Raw genomic sequence first — 17,769 nt, forward strand, 5'->3', positions numbered from 1 at the left:
AAAAAAAAAAAAAAAAAAACCAAAAACCTACCAACAAAGCAAAGGACAGGCCCTGACAGATTCACTGATAAATTCTACAAGAAATTTAGAGAAGATATGATGCTACTTCTCAAACTCTTTAATGAAACTGAAAAGGAAGCAATACTTCCAAGTTCATTCCTAGAAGCAAGCATATCCCTGATAGCAAAACCAGAGCAGTATCCAACCAAAAAGGAGAACTGCAGGCCAATCTCCCTAATGAACATAGACACAAAATCATCAAAAGATACCGGCAAACAGAATATAACAAATCATCAAAAAGAATCCAAGTAGGATTCATCCCAAGGATGCAAGGATGATTCAATACATGCAAATCAATAAATGCAATATACCATATTAAGAGAGCCAAGGACAAAAAAAAATGATCATCTCATTAGATGCAGAAAAAACATTTGACAAAGTTCAACACTTATTCATAATAAAAACTCTACAGAAAATTGGAATAGATATTCTTTATCTCAATCTGATCAAAGCCATCTATGACAGTCAACATCTTATTAAATGGGAAAAAAAAACTGAAAACTTTCAAAATCAGGAACAAGACAAGGATGTCCACTGTCATCACTTTTGTTCAATATAGTTCTGGATGCATTAGCCAGAGCAATTAGACAGCAAAAGAAATAAAAGGAATAAGGATAAGAAGGGAAGAAATTAAATTATCATTATTTGTGGATGACATGATACTCTACACAGAAGACCCCAAAAACTCCACCAAAAGACTTCTAGATTTAAAAACCAAATTCAGTAGTATAGCCAGATACAAAGGCAACACTGAAAAAAATCAATAGTATTCCTGTGCACAAATAACAAACTCACTGAGAGAGAAATTAGGGAAACAAAACCTTTCACAATAACATGCAAAAGATGAAATATCGAGGAATCAATCTAACAAAGAAGACCTTTACATTGAAAACTACAGTACTCTGAGAAAGGAGATTAAAGAGGATAAGAGAAAAATGGAAAGATATCCCTTGTTCTTGGGTAGGAAGAACCAATATAGTGAAATATACTTCCAAAATTGTTACCTAGATTTAATGCAATCTCAATCAAAATACCAATAGCATATCTCACAGAATTAGAGAAAATAATCCTAACATTCATTTGGAACCAGAAGACACCTAGAATAGGAAAAGCAATTCTGGGCAACAAAGGCAAGGCAGGGGGGCATCACAATTCCTGACTTGAAGTTATACAACAAAGCTACTGTGATAAAAAACAGCATGGTACTAGGGAATAAAACAGATCAATGAAACAGATTAGAAGATACAATGCCAAACACACTCAACCACCTTATTTTTGACAAAGAAGTCAAACACTTTCACTGGAAAAAAGATAAGTCTCTTTAACAAACGGTGCTGGAAAAACTGGCTTTTCACATGCTGGAGACTAAAACTAACCCCATAGCTTTCACCATGCACTAAACTAAAATTGAAATAGATCAAAGATCTAAATATTAAAATAGAAACACTAGTTCTACTGGAAGATAGAAGAGGTAGTACTCTTGAAGACATTGCTATAGACAAAGACTATATCAACAAAACCCCAACTGCACAGAAACATTACAAAGAATCAATAACTGGGAACTCACCTTATTAAAAAAAACTTTTGCATAGCAAAAGAAACCACTGACAGAGTGAAGAGACAGCCCACAGTGTTGGAAAAAAAACTTACCAGCTGTTTCTCAAAGGACTAATATCTAGAATCTATGAAGAACTAAAACAAAACAAAGAAACAGCCCCCCGTCGAAGTTAAAAACCCAATCCCAAAATTGGCATGTGAAATGAATAGGCAATTCTCAGATGAAGAATTAGAAATGGCAAATAAATATATGAAAAAACTGTTCAACATCACTGGTTATTAGAGAGTTGCAAATTAAAACAGCACTGAGATTCCACCTCACTCCTGAAAGAATGGCTATTATCAAGAAATCAACCAATAGTCCTGGCAGGACTATGGGGAAAAAGAAACCCTTTCCCACTGTTGGTGGCACTATAGACTGGTGCAATCACTGTGGAAATCAATGTGAAGATTCCTCAAAATCTAAAATTAGGAGTTCCATTTGACCCAGCTATTCCTCTTATGGGTATCTTCTCAAAAGAATTAAAAAGGGAAGAAAGGAGCTAAAGGTGTAGGGAAGGTGGGATGAGTAGGGGAAGGCTAATAAGGGAAAAGAAAAAAATGTGAGATAATGAAAAGATGTAAATAAAGTATTTGTAGATGGGGAGGGGAGGAGGGGGTGAAGGGAGGGCAGTGGTAAGGGGAAAAAATGAGAATAAAGACTTGTCATGTGGAGGTACAAGATCCCAACAATGAATGTAACTGTACTGTATCCCTAAAATGTACCAATAAACTCAATTAAAGCTGAAAAAAAAATTCACACACACACAAAAAAAGAATCATACCACAGTGATAATGCACACCCATGCTTATAGGGACATAGTTTGTAATAGCTAAATCTTGGAAACAGCCCAAATGCTCATCAACTGATGAACTGATAAAGAAGATGTGGTTTTTGGTTTTTGGTTTTGGTCCTGAAGATCAAGCTCAGGACCTTGCGCTTGCCAGGTAGGCGCTGTGCTGCTGAGCTACATTCCTGGCTCAAGATTCTGGTCTGAGGTTTTTTTATACTAGAGTAGCATGCTGCCTTAAAGAAGGATGAGCTTCAGATACTTCTAGCTAAATGCATGCACCCTGAGACTGTACACTTAAGTGAAATAAATCAGACACACATGTTTAAATACTCTATTATTTCTCTGGTGTGAGAAACTGAAAGTGTAAATAAGGACTAAAATGTATATAAATAGAAATTGGAAATGGGAAGAAAATGTTCAAATGAGAATGGGAACAAGGAAGTGGGAGGGGCAAAGGAAGAAGGGATAAAAAAATAGAATAGAAGGAAGAAATGGAAACAACGCTTTTGTAAATAAGGAGGGGAAGAGGGGTTGAAAGGAGGGGAAGAGAGTGCAAAGAAGCAAGATATATCATGCATAGTTACACTACGATGAATGTTATCATTATGTATATCTAAAATATACCAATAAAAACATAGACAACACCAAGGAGCAGTATTAATGCTCAGAGTAAAAGAGCCTAAAAGTGCCTAATTCAGCTTAAATCTTAGCTAAGATGCTCATCGGTTTTCTTCCTGCACAGACAATTTTGGTGCTGCTAGAGGGTCCTCTGTCTTGTTCCTCCTCTCCATGCACAAATAAATCCAAAGAGCAACTTTTTGATAAAAGTCTCTAACCTTTCCTATGCCTAAGCCTTGTTTATTTTGCTCATTTAGCCATTAAAGAATCTATTTACTGAGCATGTACTATATGCCCAGAACCAATGAGGATTTTGTTGTACAGAAACAAAAATGGGGGCCAGGGATTTAGCTCAATGGTTCCACCACTTGACTTGCAAGCACAAGGTCTTGAGTTCGATCCCCAGTACCAAAAAAAAAAGATAACCCAGAGGCGGGGTGACACACATTGTTAAGTCAATGTTTGGACAGATTACCACATTATTACTGCCATGTTAAGGGTTAAAAGTTAAAGCACAAGGTTCCATGGGAATGCAGAAAAGAAGAAATCTAACCTAGTATGCTTAAAAGTAGTCAGATATCAGGAAAGTGACATTTAAAACCTGAAAATGTAGGTCAAAGAATAGACCAGGCCAGTGATAGTGAGGCCAGCATTCCAAGGAAAGACAGCACATCCAAAGGCCCCAACGCAGGAGCAGGTCCAAATTTTGAGGAACTTCAAGGATAGAAATGCAGTAAAAGCAGTGAGAGAGGGAAAAACCAAGAAGGAAATGAGCTGGAGACGGGAAGGGGGCCTAGGCAGAAGCTGAGGAAGTTTCAGTGTTTCCACTTTCATAACGGATACTAGTGTCTTTTCAACAAAATGTTTTTAAAGAATGATCAATTTATTGAACAGGGCACCCAAGGATAGCCACAAGGATCTCACATTGCAGGACAATTTTGACTCCTTATTGCTCAGAGGTGAATAACTTAACTTATCCTACACCCACTTGAGATACACATGTTCATAGACAAAGACTTACATCGAGTAACTCGCCCACATTCTAAAGTGTATTCTTCAGTGAGGTCAGACTAGCAGTGAGCTGGGAGACTCCTAACCATCTCCAACTCCACACCTACAGAATGGCTTTTACTGAGTTGCATTTGGAGTAAAGCCTTTGCCAAAAACAGGAAAGAAAATTACAAGATTTATCGCCTCGTGCTCTCTATGGATATTGTCAAGGATATTGATAGACATATTTCTTGGAGTCCCTTCATGCAGACACTTGTGGTTTTAATAGCAATGGTAGCTATGCTTCTCCTCCTAAGTCATCTATTTCTCTGATTTTTAATTTTACTTTTTCAGAACACTGATCAAATTTCCCCTTACCACTTAATTGCCAGGAATCTCAGAGCTGAATGTGGGACCCACCTATAGCCAGAGTATTACAGTATGTAAGTTTTAGTTTCTCCATCCTTGTTTTCTCCTTCATTCTTCTTTTTCAAACAATCTGATGCCTTGCTGTTTTAGTTCATTCATTGGCTTAAGCTGCTTGAAATGTGTACTAAGCAAGGTAAGAATAAATGAATAAATAATACAGTCAAGGCCTTAAGACTGTCACTTACCACCATGAGACCTATTATATCTACTATAGAAAATGGTCTTGAGTTAGGGGGACCTTGTGTGGGGTAAAGGCCAGGCCCTGCTGTCAGCTTGTGAGCATTTTGGTTCCTAAGATGCTGAGTCCCATTAGTTGTCATCTTCATTGCTTCTTGGGCCTGTCCCTGCTACTTCGTCCCCCCTCCTCTGACTACAGTAGTTTAGACCCTCCAAATCCCCCAGCCTGGCCTCAGCAGGTCTCCCTGCCTCCACATCTCTGCTGCATCCTTCATGCTTCGGCCTGAAGGGCTCATGCCACTGCCTCTCCAAGCTCCAGGCTCTGTCCTCTGCTGACTGAATCAAGCAGAATCTGCTTAGAGGGCCTCCAGAGTTCTGCACAACCCAGGCTCATTTTAACTCCTGACTCGTCTTCTACTCCAGCCATTCTGGGCCACACACAGGACAACCACGATCCCAGCTGTAACTCCTGCCCAAGTGCCAGTGTAGACAGTGCTACGAGAGTCAAAGAACAGCACCTGGTGGGGCTCACACACACGTTCTCTGTCCCTGAAAGACAGGTGCCTCAGGTATGTGCGACTGGAATCTGAGCAGTCATCTGAGCAATTTGGCACTGACTAGGAGCTCAGCTGAGAAGGCCTTTGAGGTCTCATTCAGAACCTGATGTTTTGAGGCTTTTGGAGTGACATAGGGCACTTTTGTTTACACACACACACACGGAAGGGTGTAGCAGAATATGCTGCCACACTCCTGACAACGAAACCATCAACGTTTCAAAGATAGGACAAACCCAGGCCAGTGGTGTGCAGGCCCGCCCGGCCTCTAACCTACAATACCAGTTCCACAACGATTATCTGCCGCATCTGGGGCAGGTCCCATCTGCTGCAGGAAGGCCTGGGTGTGCACATCAGTGGGATGACAGATTTGGTTCAATGTTGCTAGAGCCTTTCCTTCTCTGGCATTCAGAATAGAGGACAAGGAAGGAAAATGAAGGACCTGCCATTCTTGGCTCATCCACAAATAAGCTAGGGATAAAGTTCTAAAAATTAGATGAAGTGTCTAATCTGGATCAAGGCAGGGCAGCGGAGGTTGAGAGATAGAAGTGGCTGGAGGCCCTGCTTCAAGATGGAAGTTGCCCTCCCAGTATATGGTTCAGACATAACTTCCTGGATAATACAGGAAATAGCTTCTCAGCAATGACCTAAGAAAGCTGTGATTCAGTAGTTACTGTAAGTCATCAGGCTATACTGAACTGCAGATGAGTGATGTATACAATGGAAGGGGCATGGGGAATCTCAGAAAACCCAGAACTTTCCCCCCATCACCGTGGATGGGGCCAGATTCCTCAGACGGCTCCCAGACCCTACACAAGCTGGCTCTGCCAACAGCTGTTCATCTTGCATCTTGCACAACCACCCAGCTTCACAGCTCTGACTGCTGATGCACCGGGCCTCTGGGTGTGTCCTCCACAAATGAATCCAGGCTTCTGAGCACCTTCAGTTCTCAGTTCTTGGCGTATCTGCAGTCCCAACAAGGCTCCAAGGAGCTCCAGGTCAATGACCCAGCCTGAGTAATCTCAAGTGCCCCCAGAAACGAGGCACTGGCTCAGAAATCTTTGTAGGGTCCAATGTAGCTATGTGAACTCTAAGAGTGAATTATATCCTGCATGATGCCCTGGAGAGGTCCTGCCTCTGCTCTCACAGCACAGGTGATGTCCTCTTTTGGCTAGGATGGGACATTTATTCACTCAGGTGAGGAATATGAGACTTAAGGACATGGAACAAGACAGGCAGGCCATTCCTGCCCTAAATGTCCCCTCCATACTGAACTGCCTCAGGAATCAGGACATTAGTGTACTCAGCACACTTTCCTGAAAGAGCCCAGGCAAAAAATGAGCACATATTCCAGAAAGAGGAACTCCATTTAGGATTTCCTATTTGACTCACTTACCCATTCACAAATGTTGACACCATGAAGGAATATTATGGGTAACCAAAGAGAGAAGGTTCTAAGAAATGGTTTTTCCTATCATAAGTATCAGTTTAACTTGAAACTAATCCTACATAGTGCAAAATGTTCATTTAGGACTTGCAAATACTTCACCTCAAAGTCCTTTGTGCTGACAGCCCTTCCCCCTACCTTCAAAGTCCCAGGAAGTGGGCAGGACAATACCGTGAGCTGCACCTTACAGTGGAGACCGCTGAGGTGCATGGAGTATAAGGGGCGGCTCACTGCATCTCATACGCTAATTCACCTGGGAGAGGCGTTCCCATCCCCCAGGCTGCATCACTGCGGCTGCTTGGATGCAGGCAGAAGTGCTAAGATGAGCTTACTGCGCTCTCAAGTGTCGGAGTCCATGAACTCTCTCGTTATCCAGGGCCAGGTAATCTGTCAGGATGAGGAGGCTGTAACATTCAGTGTCAGTCCTCTTCAAAGACCGCCTGGTCCCCCTTGCCCTGGATTGCTCTCCTACAAGGGGGGCGGCTGAGGAAGCAGGCCCTGAATGCCCAGAGAAAAGCCCCCAAAGTGGGCAGTGGGATTGGTACTTTCTCTCTTCCCGAAGATTTACAACAATCTTGTGTAACATTCAGAACAATGAAAATACTGTTCACAATAAAAAACAAGGCAGGATATAAAATGAGCCATGGAGAAATTTTCCATAGGAAAATCAGCTTTTCTTCTAATGTGTCTGTGTGTGTGTGCTCAGTGGAGAGATACTTTTTAATCCAAAAATGAACACAGGGGAAGTGGATAATCAAGCCTGGCTTGAGGGCGCCAGAGTGGTAAGTCAACTGCAGGCCTGCAAAGTCTCTCCCAGCCGCAGAATACTCCCTCCCCCTCTGGTAGTTCATTCCTGTGAGTCAAGAACCCTGTGGCTAAAACCAGCCTGTTACAGGTTCAGGAGAGCAAGGGAGCTGTTACCGAGTGCCTAATGCATTAGCGGGGGTTAGTGCCTTGTCCTTTCCAGGTTCAAAGTCATGCTTTGCACAAAGGAACCCAAAGTAGTCTTAGCCCAGGGCAGAGGGATGTTCCATGTAATGGGCCAGGCAGGACCCTTCTGGTTTTCCCCGGGCTGGCTTGGTCCCTCCTGCCTCCTTACTTTTGAAACAGGCTGCTGAACTGGAGGATGTTAGCTGAAGCCAGCACCGCCACTGCGTCGTCCGTGTTTATCTCTGCTTCGCTTATGTAGAGGCTCCTCAGGGCCGTAGCGAAGGCTGAGGAGGCAGCAGCCGAGGGAGAGCCGTCAGCAGGGGCTCTACATGGGGACACCACCCATGGCCTCCCTACCATACAGCTGGGCAGACAGGGACATGTAGCAGACATCCCTGCCCAGTACTAGTGGGATGTAAGTGGCACATGCTACCTGCTTTCCCTAATTTGGCTAAAATGCTTTATATCAGGAGTCAGACTGAAGCCCTCCACGATGCAAATGGGCATGTCAGATGGCAGGGTGGGCGCGTAGAGCCCTCCCCCAGTGCCTGCCACTGAGGCCTACACCCTGGTCTGTGAAGTGGCCGGCCCTGCTGAGTTAGGTGCAGCTGAGATCAGCGTGACCCCAATTAAAAGCCTTTCCCCTGAATTATGGCTTCTCACTGACCCAGCGAGTTGCTTGCTAATTGCACCTGGTCCCAGTACTGGTTTGTCTATCCAAGCAAGGTAAGCAGTGCTTACTCCCTGACAGCCCTGCCTGGCGCCATCAGGCCAGGTGATCAGCAGTATTTCACTAGATGTCTTCGAAGCACACCCTGCTCCCTATTCCTTCTCACACTTGTACTCAGTAAGTATTGAATGCACTTGGGGGCCTTTGTCTTTGTTGCCTAGAGCAGCATAGATCGGTCCCAAGCTCCAGCGTTTCCTCTAAGTCTCCTTTCCTGTCTTTATTCTTTAATTAGCTTTGTGTTGCCTGGGCTCACGGGAGAGCAGGTGCCACGGCAGGGGCTTCTGGTAACGTCCCTTTTCCCGTTCCCTATAGGGACACCCTTGGAGAAGAGGCACCTGCTCTGACCTGAGTGCAGATACCACTAGGGTGTTTGGTGACCTGGGTTTCCAGCTGCTTGGAGGAGGTGAGCTAAAGAAAGCTGAATTCCTTGCTCAGAGTCTGCACCTTGCAGTCACCTGAAGGGTGAGACATCCCAGGGGTCTCTTCTAACCTGGGGCCTGTCCCTGAGCAAGAATGTGACTGCCCAAATATGTGCAAAATGTAGTGTGCAGATAGGTACATTTCCTTCTCTGGACGTGACATAGCTCACAGAAGATTTTCCTAGGAGTCTGGGCACTTTAGTAAAGTTCCAGATCTCCTGGGAAGAGCCAAGATAACTTGATCATTTGTGAACTGGCCTGCCTTGGCTGAGGGCCGGGTAGTCTCGGCCTCTTCCAAGTCCTACGTGGTCCAAGACAGCATCACCGTGGCATCGCACGTGGAAAACAAGCTGAGCCAGCACATAAGTGCATTATCTTCTGCCCTAGCAAGTCATAGACCTGCATCATCACGTGATGTCACACCATTTACATTCCACACACAAACCTGTGGCCCATAGAGCACCCTGAGGGGGCCTTCTGCTACTGGACAGCAGCCACCGTGGGTCCTCGATGGGACAGGGCAGGTCATGGCTGTCTGGCATCAAGGGTGGTCCTGAGGGCTTCGCTGGGCCCGTGTGAGCTAGGGAAGGGCAGCTCTGTTTCTGCCACACCGTAGCAACCTGCTTCCTTTTCGTCCTGCATCCTTCTTGTCCTTTACTCCCTGACAGCGCCTCTCTTTAGTAGCATTCTATTTCCCACTTTTCCAAGTTGTCCCAAGACCTCTTGACCCTTGTTCATCTGTAGTGTTCAGCATTTTTGGTCAGGAAAGTGTACCACTTATTCGTGGTGTTTTGTTGCTGGTTTACTGTTTTGACTCTGGGCAGACTGCTTGCTCAATGGCTTTCTTAGAACATAAAGGCATAATGTGTTACATTACCAACTCTGGTGACAGATGGATCATTGATCCTCAAAGAAACAATCATCTTCTTGAAGGGGGATTTTTCTTTGGTCTTCCCAGGTGAGTGAACTAGTGAAAGAAATCAGATAACGATGGAGGTAATGATCACAGTGAAAGTGCAGCGGGAGGTGTGCTTCACACCACCTTGATCATGACACGACCACATCATACTTGGTTTATTCAGTGGGTGCATGTGCAAGATAACTACATATTTTTAAATAGTTAAAACTAACAAAAAGTTTTGAAAGTAGTACAGAGAGTTCCTGTGTTCTCTTCACGCAGCTTCCCCTAGTGATCTTCCAAAGCCACTGTGCATTGTAAAACTTACTAATGGACGCTTATGTTGCACTTTAAATATTTGTTACTGGTTCTCTCTTTCACTCCCTTCCTCACCCATCTTTCTTTAGTTAAGTGCGAGCACTTTGCGGGCAAAGAAGGGCCCCAGCCATTCCTGAACCTGAGCACCCCGGGCAGGGCAGGTACCGAGGGAGGCACAGTGATCATCTGCTGAAGGACGGATGTGGGGCTCAGGCTTCCACCCATTGGCTCTTGGCACTTAGCCCCACAGATATCCAAACTGGGGACTCCTGCCACCAAGCATTTCCAGGAGGATGGAATGGGCCAGCCCAAGCTGTCACTAGCCAACCCCATGGTCTTGGAGTCATTCTACAACGTGGCTCTCGAGTTTCTGGTAGCATCCCAAGTCCTTGGTATACAAACCAAAGCCCCATCCATAGCTCCAAGACCTTCAAGGCCCTACCCCTTCTCACTGCTCTGTTCATTCTATCCAAAACCTTCCTTCTCAGCGCTTCTCCCCCAGTGGCTCACTCCATGCCTCTTCCTTCATCAGGGGCCTAGCTATGTGCCCTTTTCTCAGAGAGGCCTTCCCTGATCCTGTATGTAAGGCAGAACCATCTCCCTGCTATCTGATTTCTCTTCTACATAAGCCAACCTTATCATGGCGTGCTGTTGCACCACATGGCTGCGGGGGCAGGCACATTGATGGTTTACTGGTGGCTCAATCCCAGGATCCTCCATATTGGTGCTAAGTTAATACTGGCTGAATTGATGAAATGAGTAGATTCCATCACCAGTGAGCTCAAGGTCCCAGGTTTTGAAAAATGACACAAATGTGGAACCAGGATGGATGTCACACTGCAGAAGAAAGAGACACTAAAGATCCCTCTTTCTGAGCCTAACCTTTACTATCCTCTGGCACTTGGCCCTGTTCAGGTCCCCGTTCAACAAAGATTTATTAAGCACCTAGTAAGTGCGAGGTCTTGTTTCAAGCTCGGGATCACTTCCCTCTTGAGCATTACCGCCCAGCCTCCTGCCTGCACATTCCTGCCAGTCATTCACCCCCACTGGAGGAAGTAAATGAGATGGTACTTGTGAGTGCCTAGCACACTGGCCCACAGGAGGTGGTGGCTACTATTGCTTTGGATCATGCTACCCATTAAGTTTTATCATCATGTTGGATTTGCTTGTTTTGCCTATACAGATGGTAGACACCTAAACTGGCAAAAACTGAGCACTCAACATTTGTTGACAGAAGGAAGGAGAAGTATCAACTAGGCCAGAGTAAGTGGAGGACAGAAATTCACCTTCCCTTCCAGTTAAGTAAAACCCCCAAATCAGGTTGGAAAGTAATCATTGGCTCATGCATTCCCGAGGTCTTTCAAAACCAAGGTGGTTGGTTCATGTTTAATAAGATTGCTATTCCTTTTGGTTTCCATTCTAGAGGATGAGCGTGTCCTGCTCAGGGTGTCACTGCACCTCAGCATTTGGTGGAAAGAAACCATGCAGTGGCAAGAACCTGTGGGTCTCCACAGAGCCCAGCTCTCCAGCAATTGTCCAGAAACCTCCTCTGCAGCCAACTCCAAGAGAGCACACAAATGTCCTTAAGAACACAAAAGCCACAATTGTGAGATGGGTCTACAAGCCATCCTTGAAAGATACGCTCTGCTGTTACAGGCACATAAAGGACTGTACCTCTTTGCATAGAAAATCCTGGAGACACAAGACCCGGGTCCTGAGCAGTTCATGGTGCTTGGGGAGACCCTGAAAAGTTCTGACAATCAAAGGCACTCAGGCCTCCTTACTGGCTCTTTGCTGGCATTTCCAGCCAGGGCCAGCCATGAACGGGGAAGCTTTGAATCAAATCTTTTCTTTTTAATGACATCACCCTAGACCTGTACAAGGGGATAATATTAGCAGTGACTGTTTCCCCTCCCAAACCCTCTGGCTTTCCAATGTACTCATTGTCTTTCATTGACCTGAGCACAGGAGAGATGGAAGAGTCCAGGCCTGCTTTTAAGGGTGCTGGGACAAATGCTAAGGAAGGCAAAGAAGACCACTAGCAAGAGCCAAGGTTATTGCTGTTCTTCAGGAAAGAGAGTTATTCCTGCCAGCTCTGCCAGGAAAGGTTAGGTCAGAGGCTCCGTGGTCAGACTCCAGCAGGCCATGGAGCATGCTCCAGGCTTAAGGAGGGGAGCAAGGGGAGTGGGAGCTCTGGCTGCCTGCCTGACTCCAGAAAAACAGGGCTTTGCTGCCAGGTCCTAGGAATGTGGTCCCATCCTGACCAGCGGTCTGGTTAGCTCTGGGGACCGTGGGTTATTCACGGCACCCTGTGATTCAGCTGAGGTAGTGTTAATCTGTTCCCTAAAGAAGAAGTTCACAATGTAGATGGAAAGGGCATGGAAAATAGTCAGAAGAGGCTTGGGAGGATTAGTATTTAAGAAGGAGGTTTTTAAAAAAGAAAAAGACAAATGTCTGAAGCTAAGGAATAAGAAAAGAAAAGGAAGGGAAGATGCACACATTTAGACCAAAGAAACCACAGATTTCGGAACAATGCCTTCCTTCCAGAAAGTTCTTCGAAAGACTGAACCTAGCCCATGTTCTCTTCTCTGAGGTGTAACTAGAGTCTCTGTGTCTTATCTGACCAGGTAAGACTTGGTTGTTCCAAGGCTAAATACCTAAGTCGCACAGAGCGCCCACGGGTGCCAGGCAATGTCCCGGAACGCTCCACCCATTACCCCCTCTAGGTGTCAAAGCCACAGGAGAAGAGCTTTATCCCCACTTAAAGCCAAGGAAACAGAGACAAAACACACAATGAACCCACAGCATGAAACCTGGCTCCCTCACTGCCCGAGGGACCATAGCCTCAAAATAGATAACCACTGCCACGCTGGGGTCTCATAACCTGAGGGTGCTTGTGGCTCCTGCCCGGGGTCCACTGGGAAATTACCTTGCAGAGTCTTGTTCATTTCTCCCAGGGAGCGATTTGTGCTCTGTATCAGGGCTGCCAGGTAAAGTTTGGCCAAGGTCTCAGATTGAAAAAGCTGGGGTTGATGGAGTTCCCACTTGGAGCCTAGGCATTCAAGAATCACATCTGAGGAGAAAATGAGGAGGAGCAGTGATTCTGTAACATCCCTACACAAAGTCACCTTAACTTCCCCTCCTGCATACTCCTTCATTCAAATGCAGGTTATAAGCAGATGAGGTGAGCAAGGTGGCTTCCCTAAGTGTCAGTACAGTGTGGGCCTCAAGAAGTTCACTGGCACTGAGGAGGGCACTGTCAGCAGTCTTGTGGAGGAAGTGACAAGCATCCCAGAGAGCTGCGGACAAAGCCGGAAGACTTCAGGGGCATCCAAGCTGTCCTCCAACTTGGGGAACTAGAAAAGGTCTTGCAGGAAACCTTTTGGGGATGCTCTTGGGACTTCACTTTACCTTCCTCTACTATGGTAATTTTGAATTAGGTGCTGCTATTTTGGGTCGGATCATTCTCTGTGGTAGGGGACTCTCCTGTGCCCTGGGGTTACTTAGCAGCATCCTTGGCCTCTAGCTACTGGATGGATGCTTGTGGCACTGCTGTGACAACCAAGAATGTCCAAGGCATTGTCAAATGGGGAGCAGAACCACTCCTGGTTCCCTGTAGAGGACTTTGGGGCTATTAGTACCTAAATATTAATCATCTGAAAGGCAATCACAAAGTGCCACCCAGTAAAGGGCCACAAGAGAAAGCAGAAGTCTCCAGAGCTTTACTCTCATCCCAAGGAATTCCATTATTCATCAGAAGGTGTGAAGTAAGATGACAGTGTGGAAAAGGCCCTCTTCAGACTGTAGACAGGCTTTACATGAGGCAGTCTAACTTGAGGATGGCATAGAAGACCAACAAAGGGACTTGGATAGGAGGGCAGGTGGAGGATCCAGGGGTGCCAGGCCAGGGAAGGCACCAGAGGTGGGGGCAAGAGAGCTCTTCGTGGCTCAGCTGCTCTGTTACTACAGAGCTGGGGGAAGGGAGTGCCATGAAGGCTGATCTCCCTGAGCCTTAAATCTCAATGTCTGACAGGACCTAGAGAGCCACTACCCCAATCTAGTTATTTCTTAGCTTTGCCAATAGTTTGGCTGTGTGATCTTGGGGATGTTTCTTCTGGTTGTTACTATTATTGTTATTCACCAATTGTATATGATATTGTTTGGTGCCAGGGTTCAGAACCTGGGTTCTTATCTCAAACTGTGGTTCTTATCTCAAACCCAGTGGACTGGTTATGCTGGGTTAGAAAAAAAAAATCCCACATGAGTAGGGTAATCATAAGCAGTAGTAGACCTTGCTCATTCAAACTCATTCGCTCCCTGGACACCAATTTCCACTTTCAGGATGGCCAAAATGCATAGTAGACATCACTAATCAGTCCCAGAACCCCTTTCCCAGCCAGGAGATGATCTCAGGCTACTTCTCTGATTCAATCAAAATTGACAAGTGAGAAGAAATGTATTAGTCTCTCCTCCGAAAAGAGTCTGGTTCTAGTCTCAGGCACCCATTGGTAGGTGGTTTTATCCCAAAGAGAAGCTCCTTCAAGGAACTGACGTTTGGCTGGAGATGTAGCTCAGTGGCACATGTGCCTTACATGTATGAGGCCCTGGGTTCAGGGCCCAGCACCACCACCAAAAAGGAGGAAGAAAGAAGGAGGAACAGGAGGAGGAAGAGGAAGGATACAAAGGAGAGGAGAAAGAACTGAAAGAGAAAGGGAAGGGAGGGAGGAGGAGAGAGGGAGAGAGGAGGAAGAGGAGGAGGAGGAGGAGGAGGAGAGAGAGAGAGAAACTAACCTGTCCTCGCTCCTCATGAGGCTCAGTGAACTTTTTCTAGCTGAATAAATCAATTCTTATTCTTGGTTCTACCTCAGAAAAGTTCTCTTGGATAAGTGCAGACATGGATGTCCAGATCATGACTGGTCAGCCACATTCTGGTTTCATCCACTAGTGACAAACTCACCTGGTTCCCAACTTTGGGTGGCCTGGTTGTTGAAATTCTCAGAGAAAAGCTTCTGAATTTTTGAAATGCATAACCTCAAGAAAAATACAAACAGAAAAACCCAGGAGTTAATACTGACACTTTTTCCTCCCCTGAGACATACAGCATTCTAATACGTGCTTTCCTACAGCTGTCCATTAAGCAACCTCTCATAGCTCAGCCAATTGTAGGCTGCCTCCCTCAGGTTGTCTGTGGATTTGACCAATTGTAGGCTGCCTCGTGGCTGGCCCCAAACACTGATTCCTGTTTCCAGTTAGTGGGTAGGCCTTGTCAAGGAGGGACGTGAGGCACCATCATGCTGCCCGAAGGACACTTCCCTTTGGGGAGAGTGGAAAACAGTGGTGCACAGTAGGCACTCAATGAACATCTGCTGGGAAAAACAACAGTGTTCTGCCCATTTCTAAGACATTAACTCCCCAACAATTTCATTTAGAAGTCATACAGTCTCCAGTCTCAATGTGTCCAAAAACCACTGCCTGAATGCTACCCTGTTCCTCTACCAGGGAAATGATTCTACAGCCCTGAGGTGCCCAAGACAGCCTACTAAATGTCACATCTGATCACTTTATACCATCTGATGAAATATCCTCAAATGTGTGCACAGATTTGTCCATGTGTCTTTGCCTTCATTCCTGTGATCTTTGTCCAAACCACCATCTCCTCTCCCCAGTCACCACTGGTCTCTGGCTTCCAGCCCTCCTCTGCTTGGAAGCATATGCCCCCCCACAACCCCCCCCCCCGCACAGAGCGCAGAGCCGGTCTTGTCTCTCTTCTGCAGAGGGTTCTCCACGGTCTCCCCAGTGTCCCTGCAGGAAGCCCAAATGTCTCGGCATGTCTTGGTACATCTAACAAGCCCTGCCTAACTCTGTAGCTTCATTCTTCCCACTCCCAGCTCCAGCACTTTTCTACAGCCTCAGCCTGCTCCGGGTGCAAGAGAGCCATCCTGCCCTCCCACTGCCCTTCCCCTTGGCTGGTTCCTATCGCTCTTCAGGAGAAGTTTCACTGTTGCTTTCTCTGGGAGGGCTGGGCCAGCCTCCCCCATTACCCCTGTGGAAATGTGGAAACTACTGTTTATTCGTGAGTCCCTTCATGACAAAGAGAGCATTGTTTGTAACCATGGACCCAGCGCAAGCCATCATGCAGGTGCTCAGGAAAAGTTCCGTTGAATGAATGGATGACAATATAGGTGCTTTTTCACACAGTATGTACTCAGCATGTTGAGCAAGGAAATGAAACCAAAGTGGAGTCACATATTGACATTTTGAAGATAGTCATCCCAGGAAAGCCAACCAGCCAAGGGACTTGACGACCACATGTGGTCTAGGTAATTCAGTGTTCACTTGGGCACGTTGTTGCTCAATGTCCCAGGAGCCCTCATGGGCCAGGTGCATAGAGGTGGCGGGGGTGGGGGCCTGTGTCTGGAATAATATTGGTTACGTGCTGCCCTTTCCAAGGTCGGAGACGGCTACAACTGACTCAGCCTCAGGAAGGTGCTAGGAGTGAACTATTTACTTAACATCGGGCCCAGCAGCCCTCTCATCCTCCTCAAGCCATCTGGTGGCTTGGGTGACATGTCTGGGGAGAACTGAGTGGGGTCAAGAGTTCAGATTATGATCTCAAGGGGCAATGAGGTTTGGAAAACATGGGGCAGTGTGCATGAGCTCAGCCACCTCACAAACATCCCTGTCACCAGCTGCACCCCAGATGCCAGACAACGGAAGTGGCCACACTGCCTCCTGCATGTGATGGCTCCTTTTCAAGATTTGCTATTTACCGGGCAGGCTCTGTACACTGGGGGCTGGGACTTGTTTCAAGGCACTGGAAAAATGAATGGCACAAATGGCTTCTCTCCATTCTTCTGGGGGCTAAATGGCCTGTGATGATGAGGCAGGTAGGGATATTGACAGTGTGCTCTCAGGCTGAGAGCATCTTCTCCCAAGCCATGGCCCACGATGGAGAAAGGAAGAAGCACAAGGGAACTCCGTTAAGTTTCTCATGCACATATGGCCTCCTAAAGCAAGCTGCACACAGGGCTTTTGGAAGAATCACACCCACCTGGGACTGGAGCCCACGCTTTCTGTTTTCTGTCATGTGACCCTGGGCCAGCCTTCTGATCTCAGGCTTTCCTCCGTAAAGGAGAGGTGATTGGGCAGAGTTGAAGGATGAATGTCTGGGATGCCTTGCACCAAGTGTGCACTTGGCTGACATTTGGTCTCTTGTTTGCTCTGCAGGTCTGATCCTTGAAGGAGAATAGGGCTAGGAGAGCCACAGCCTGTAGCTGCCTGTGCTGTGTGCCTGTCACTGGCCTAAGAGTTCGGTGTGTCATGGAGATGCACAGACATGAGATGAGGCAGTCAGCTGGGCCACAACCAGAATACTGATCTGCATAAGCCATTATGACAGACCTTTCCACTGTGAGACTTCGCTGACTACTAAAGGGTAAATTGGCCCAACTCCTGCCAAAGCAGACAGCACCTCCAAGTGGAAGAAGCAATAATTACAGCATCAACTACTGGAACAAGGTTTGCAGGTGGAGACAGCCAAAGAGCTCTGGGCGCTTTGCAGGGACGTGCATGTATTGCTTGATACAGCTCCAGAGCATCACTGGACTTAGTGCTGACATCTGGCAGTTGCCAGATGTTTGAAGGTACAAAGCATTACCAGTCATAGTCTTTTATTGTATTACTTGAATTAAATAATTTATCTGTCAATGTAAAAAATAAATACAAAAAAAAAAAAAAAGAAATCTTTACTGTGTTCTCCAGGAAGTTTCCCACAATCACATGGAATAAAATCCTATAGTGAAGACAAAG

At 46.1% G+C, this 17,769-nt stretch overlaps 1 protein-coding gene across 1 annotated transcript in view; it reads right to left on the minus strand.

Annotated features, from left to right (window-relative positions):
* The window catches only part of Btbd16 (BTB domain containing 16), a 70,464-nt gene that overhangs the window by 46,119 nt on the left and 6,576 nt on the right, over nucleotides 1-17,769 (minus strand). Inside the window, exons 4-7 of the mRNA XM_010632744.3 lie at nucleotides 14,918-14,991; nucleotides 12,890-13,033; nucleotides 9,622-9,711; nucleotides 7,765-7,879 (exon numbers count right to left, since the gene is read on the minus strand). Of these exons, the coding sequence (XP_010631046.1) occupies nucleotides 7,765-7,879; nucleotides 9,622-9,711; nucleotides 12,890-13,033; nucleotides 14,918-14,991 (423 nt within the window). The remainder of the gene's footprint in view (nucleotides 1-7,764; nucleotides 7,880-9,621; nucleotides 9,712-12,889; nucleotides 13,034-14,917; nucleotides 14,992-17,769) is intronic.

The sequence above is a fragment of the Fukomys damarensis genome, unplaced genomic scaffold, assembly GCF_012274545.1.
Source record: "Fukomys damarensis isolate Sample0158 unplaced genomic scaffold, DMR_v1.0_HiC HiC_scaffold_8, whole genome shotgun sequence".
Lineage (NCBI taxonomy): Eukaryota > Metazoa > Chordata > Mammalia > Rodentia > Bathyergidae > Fukomys > Fukomys damarensis.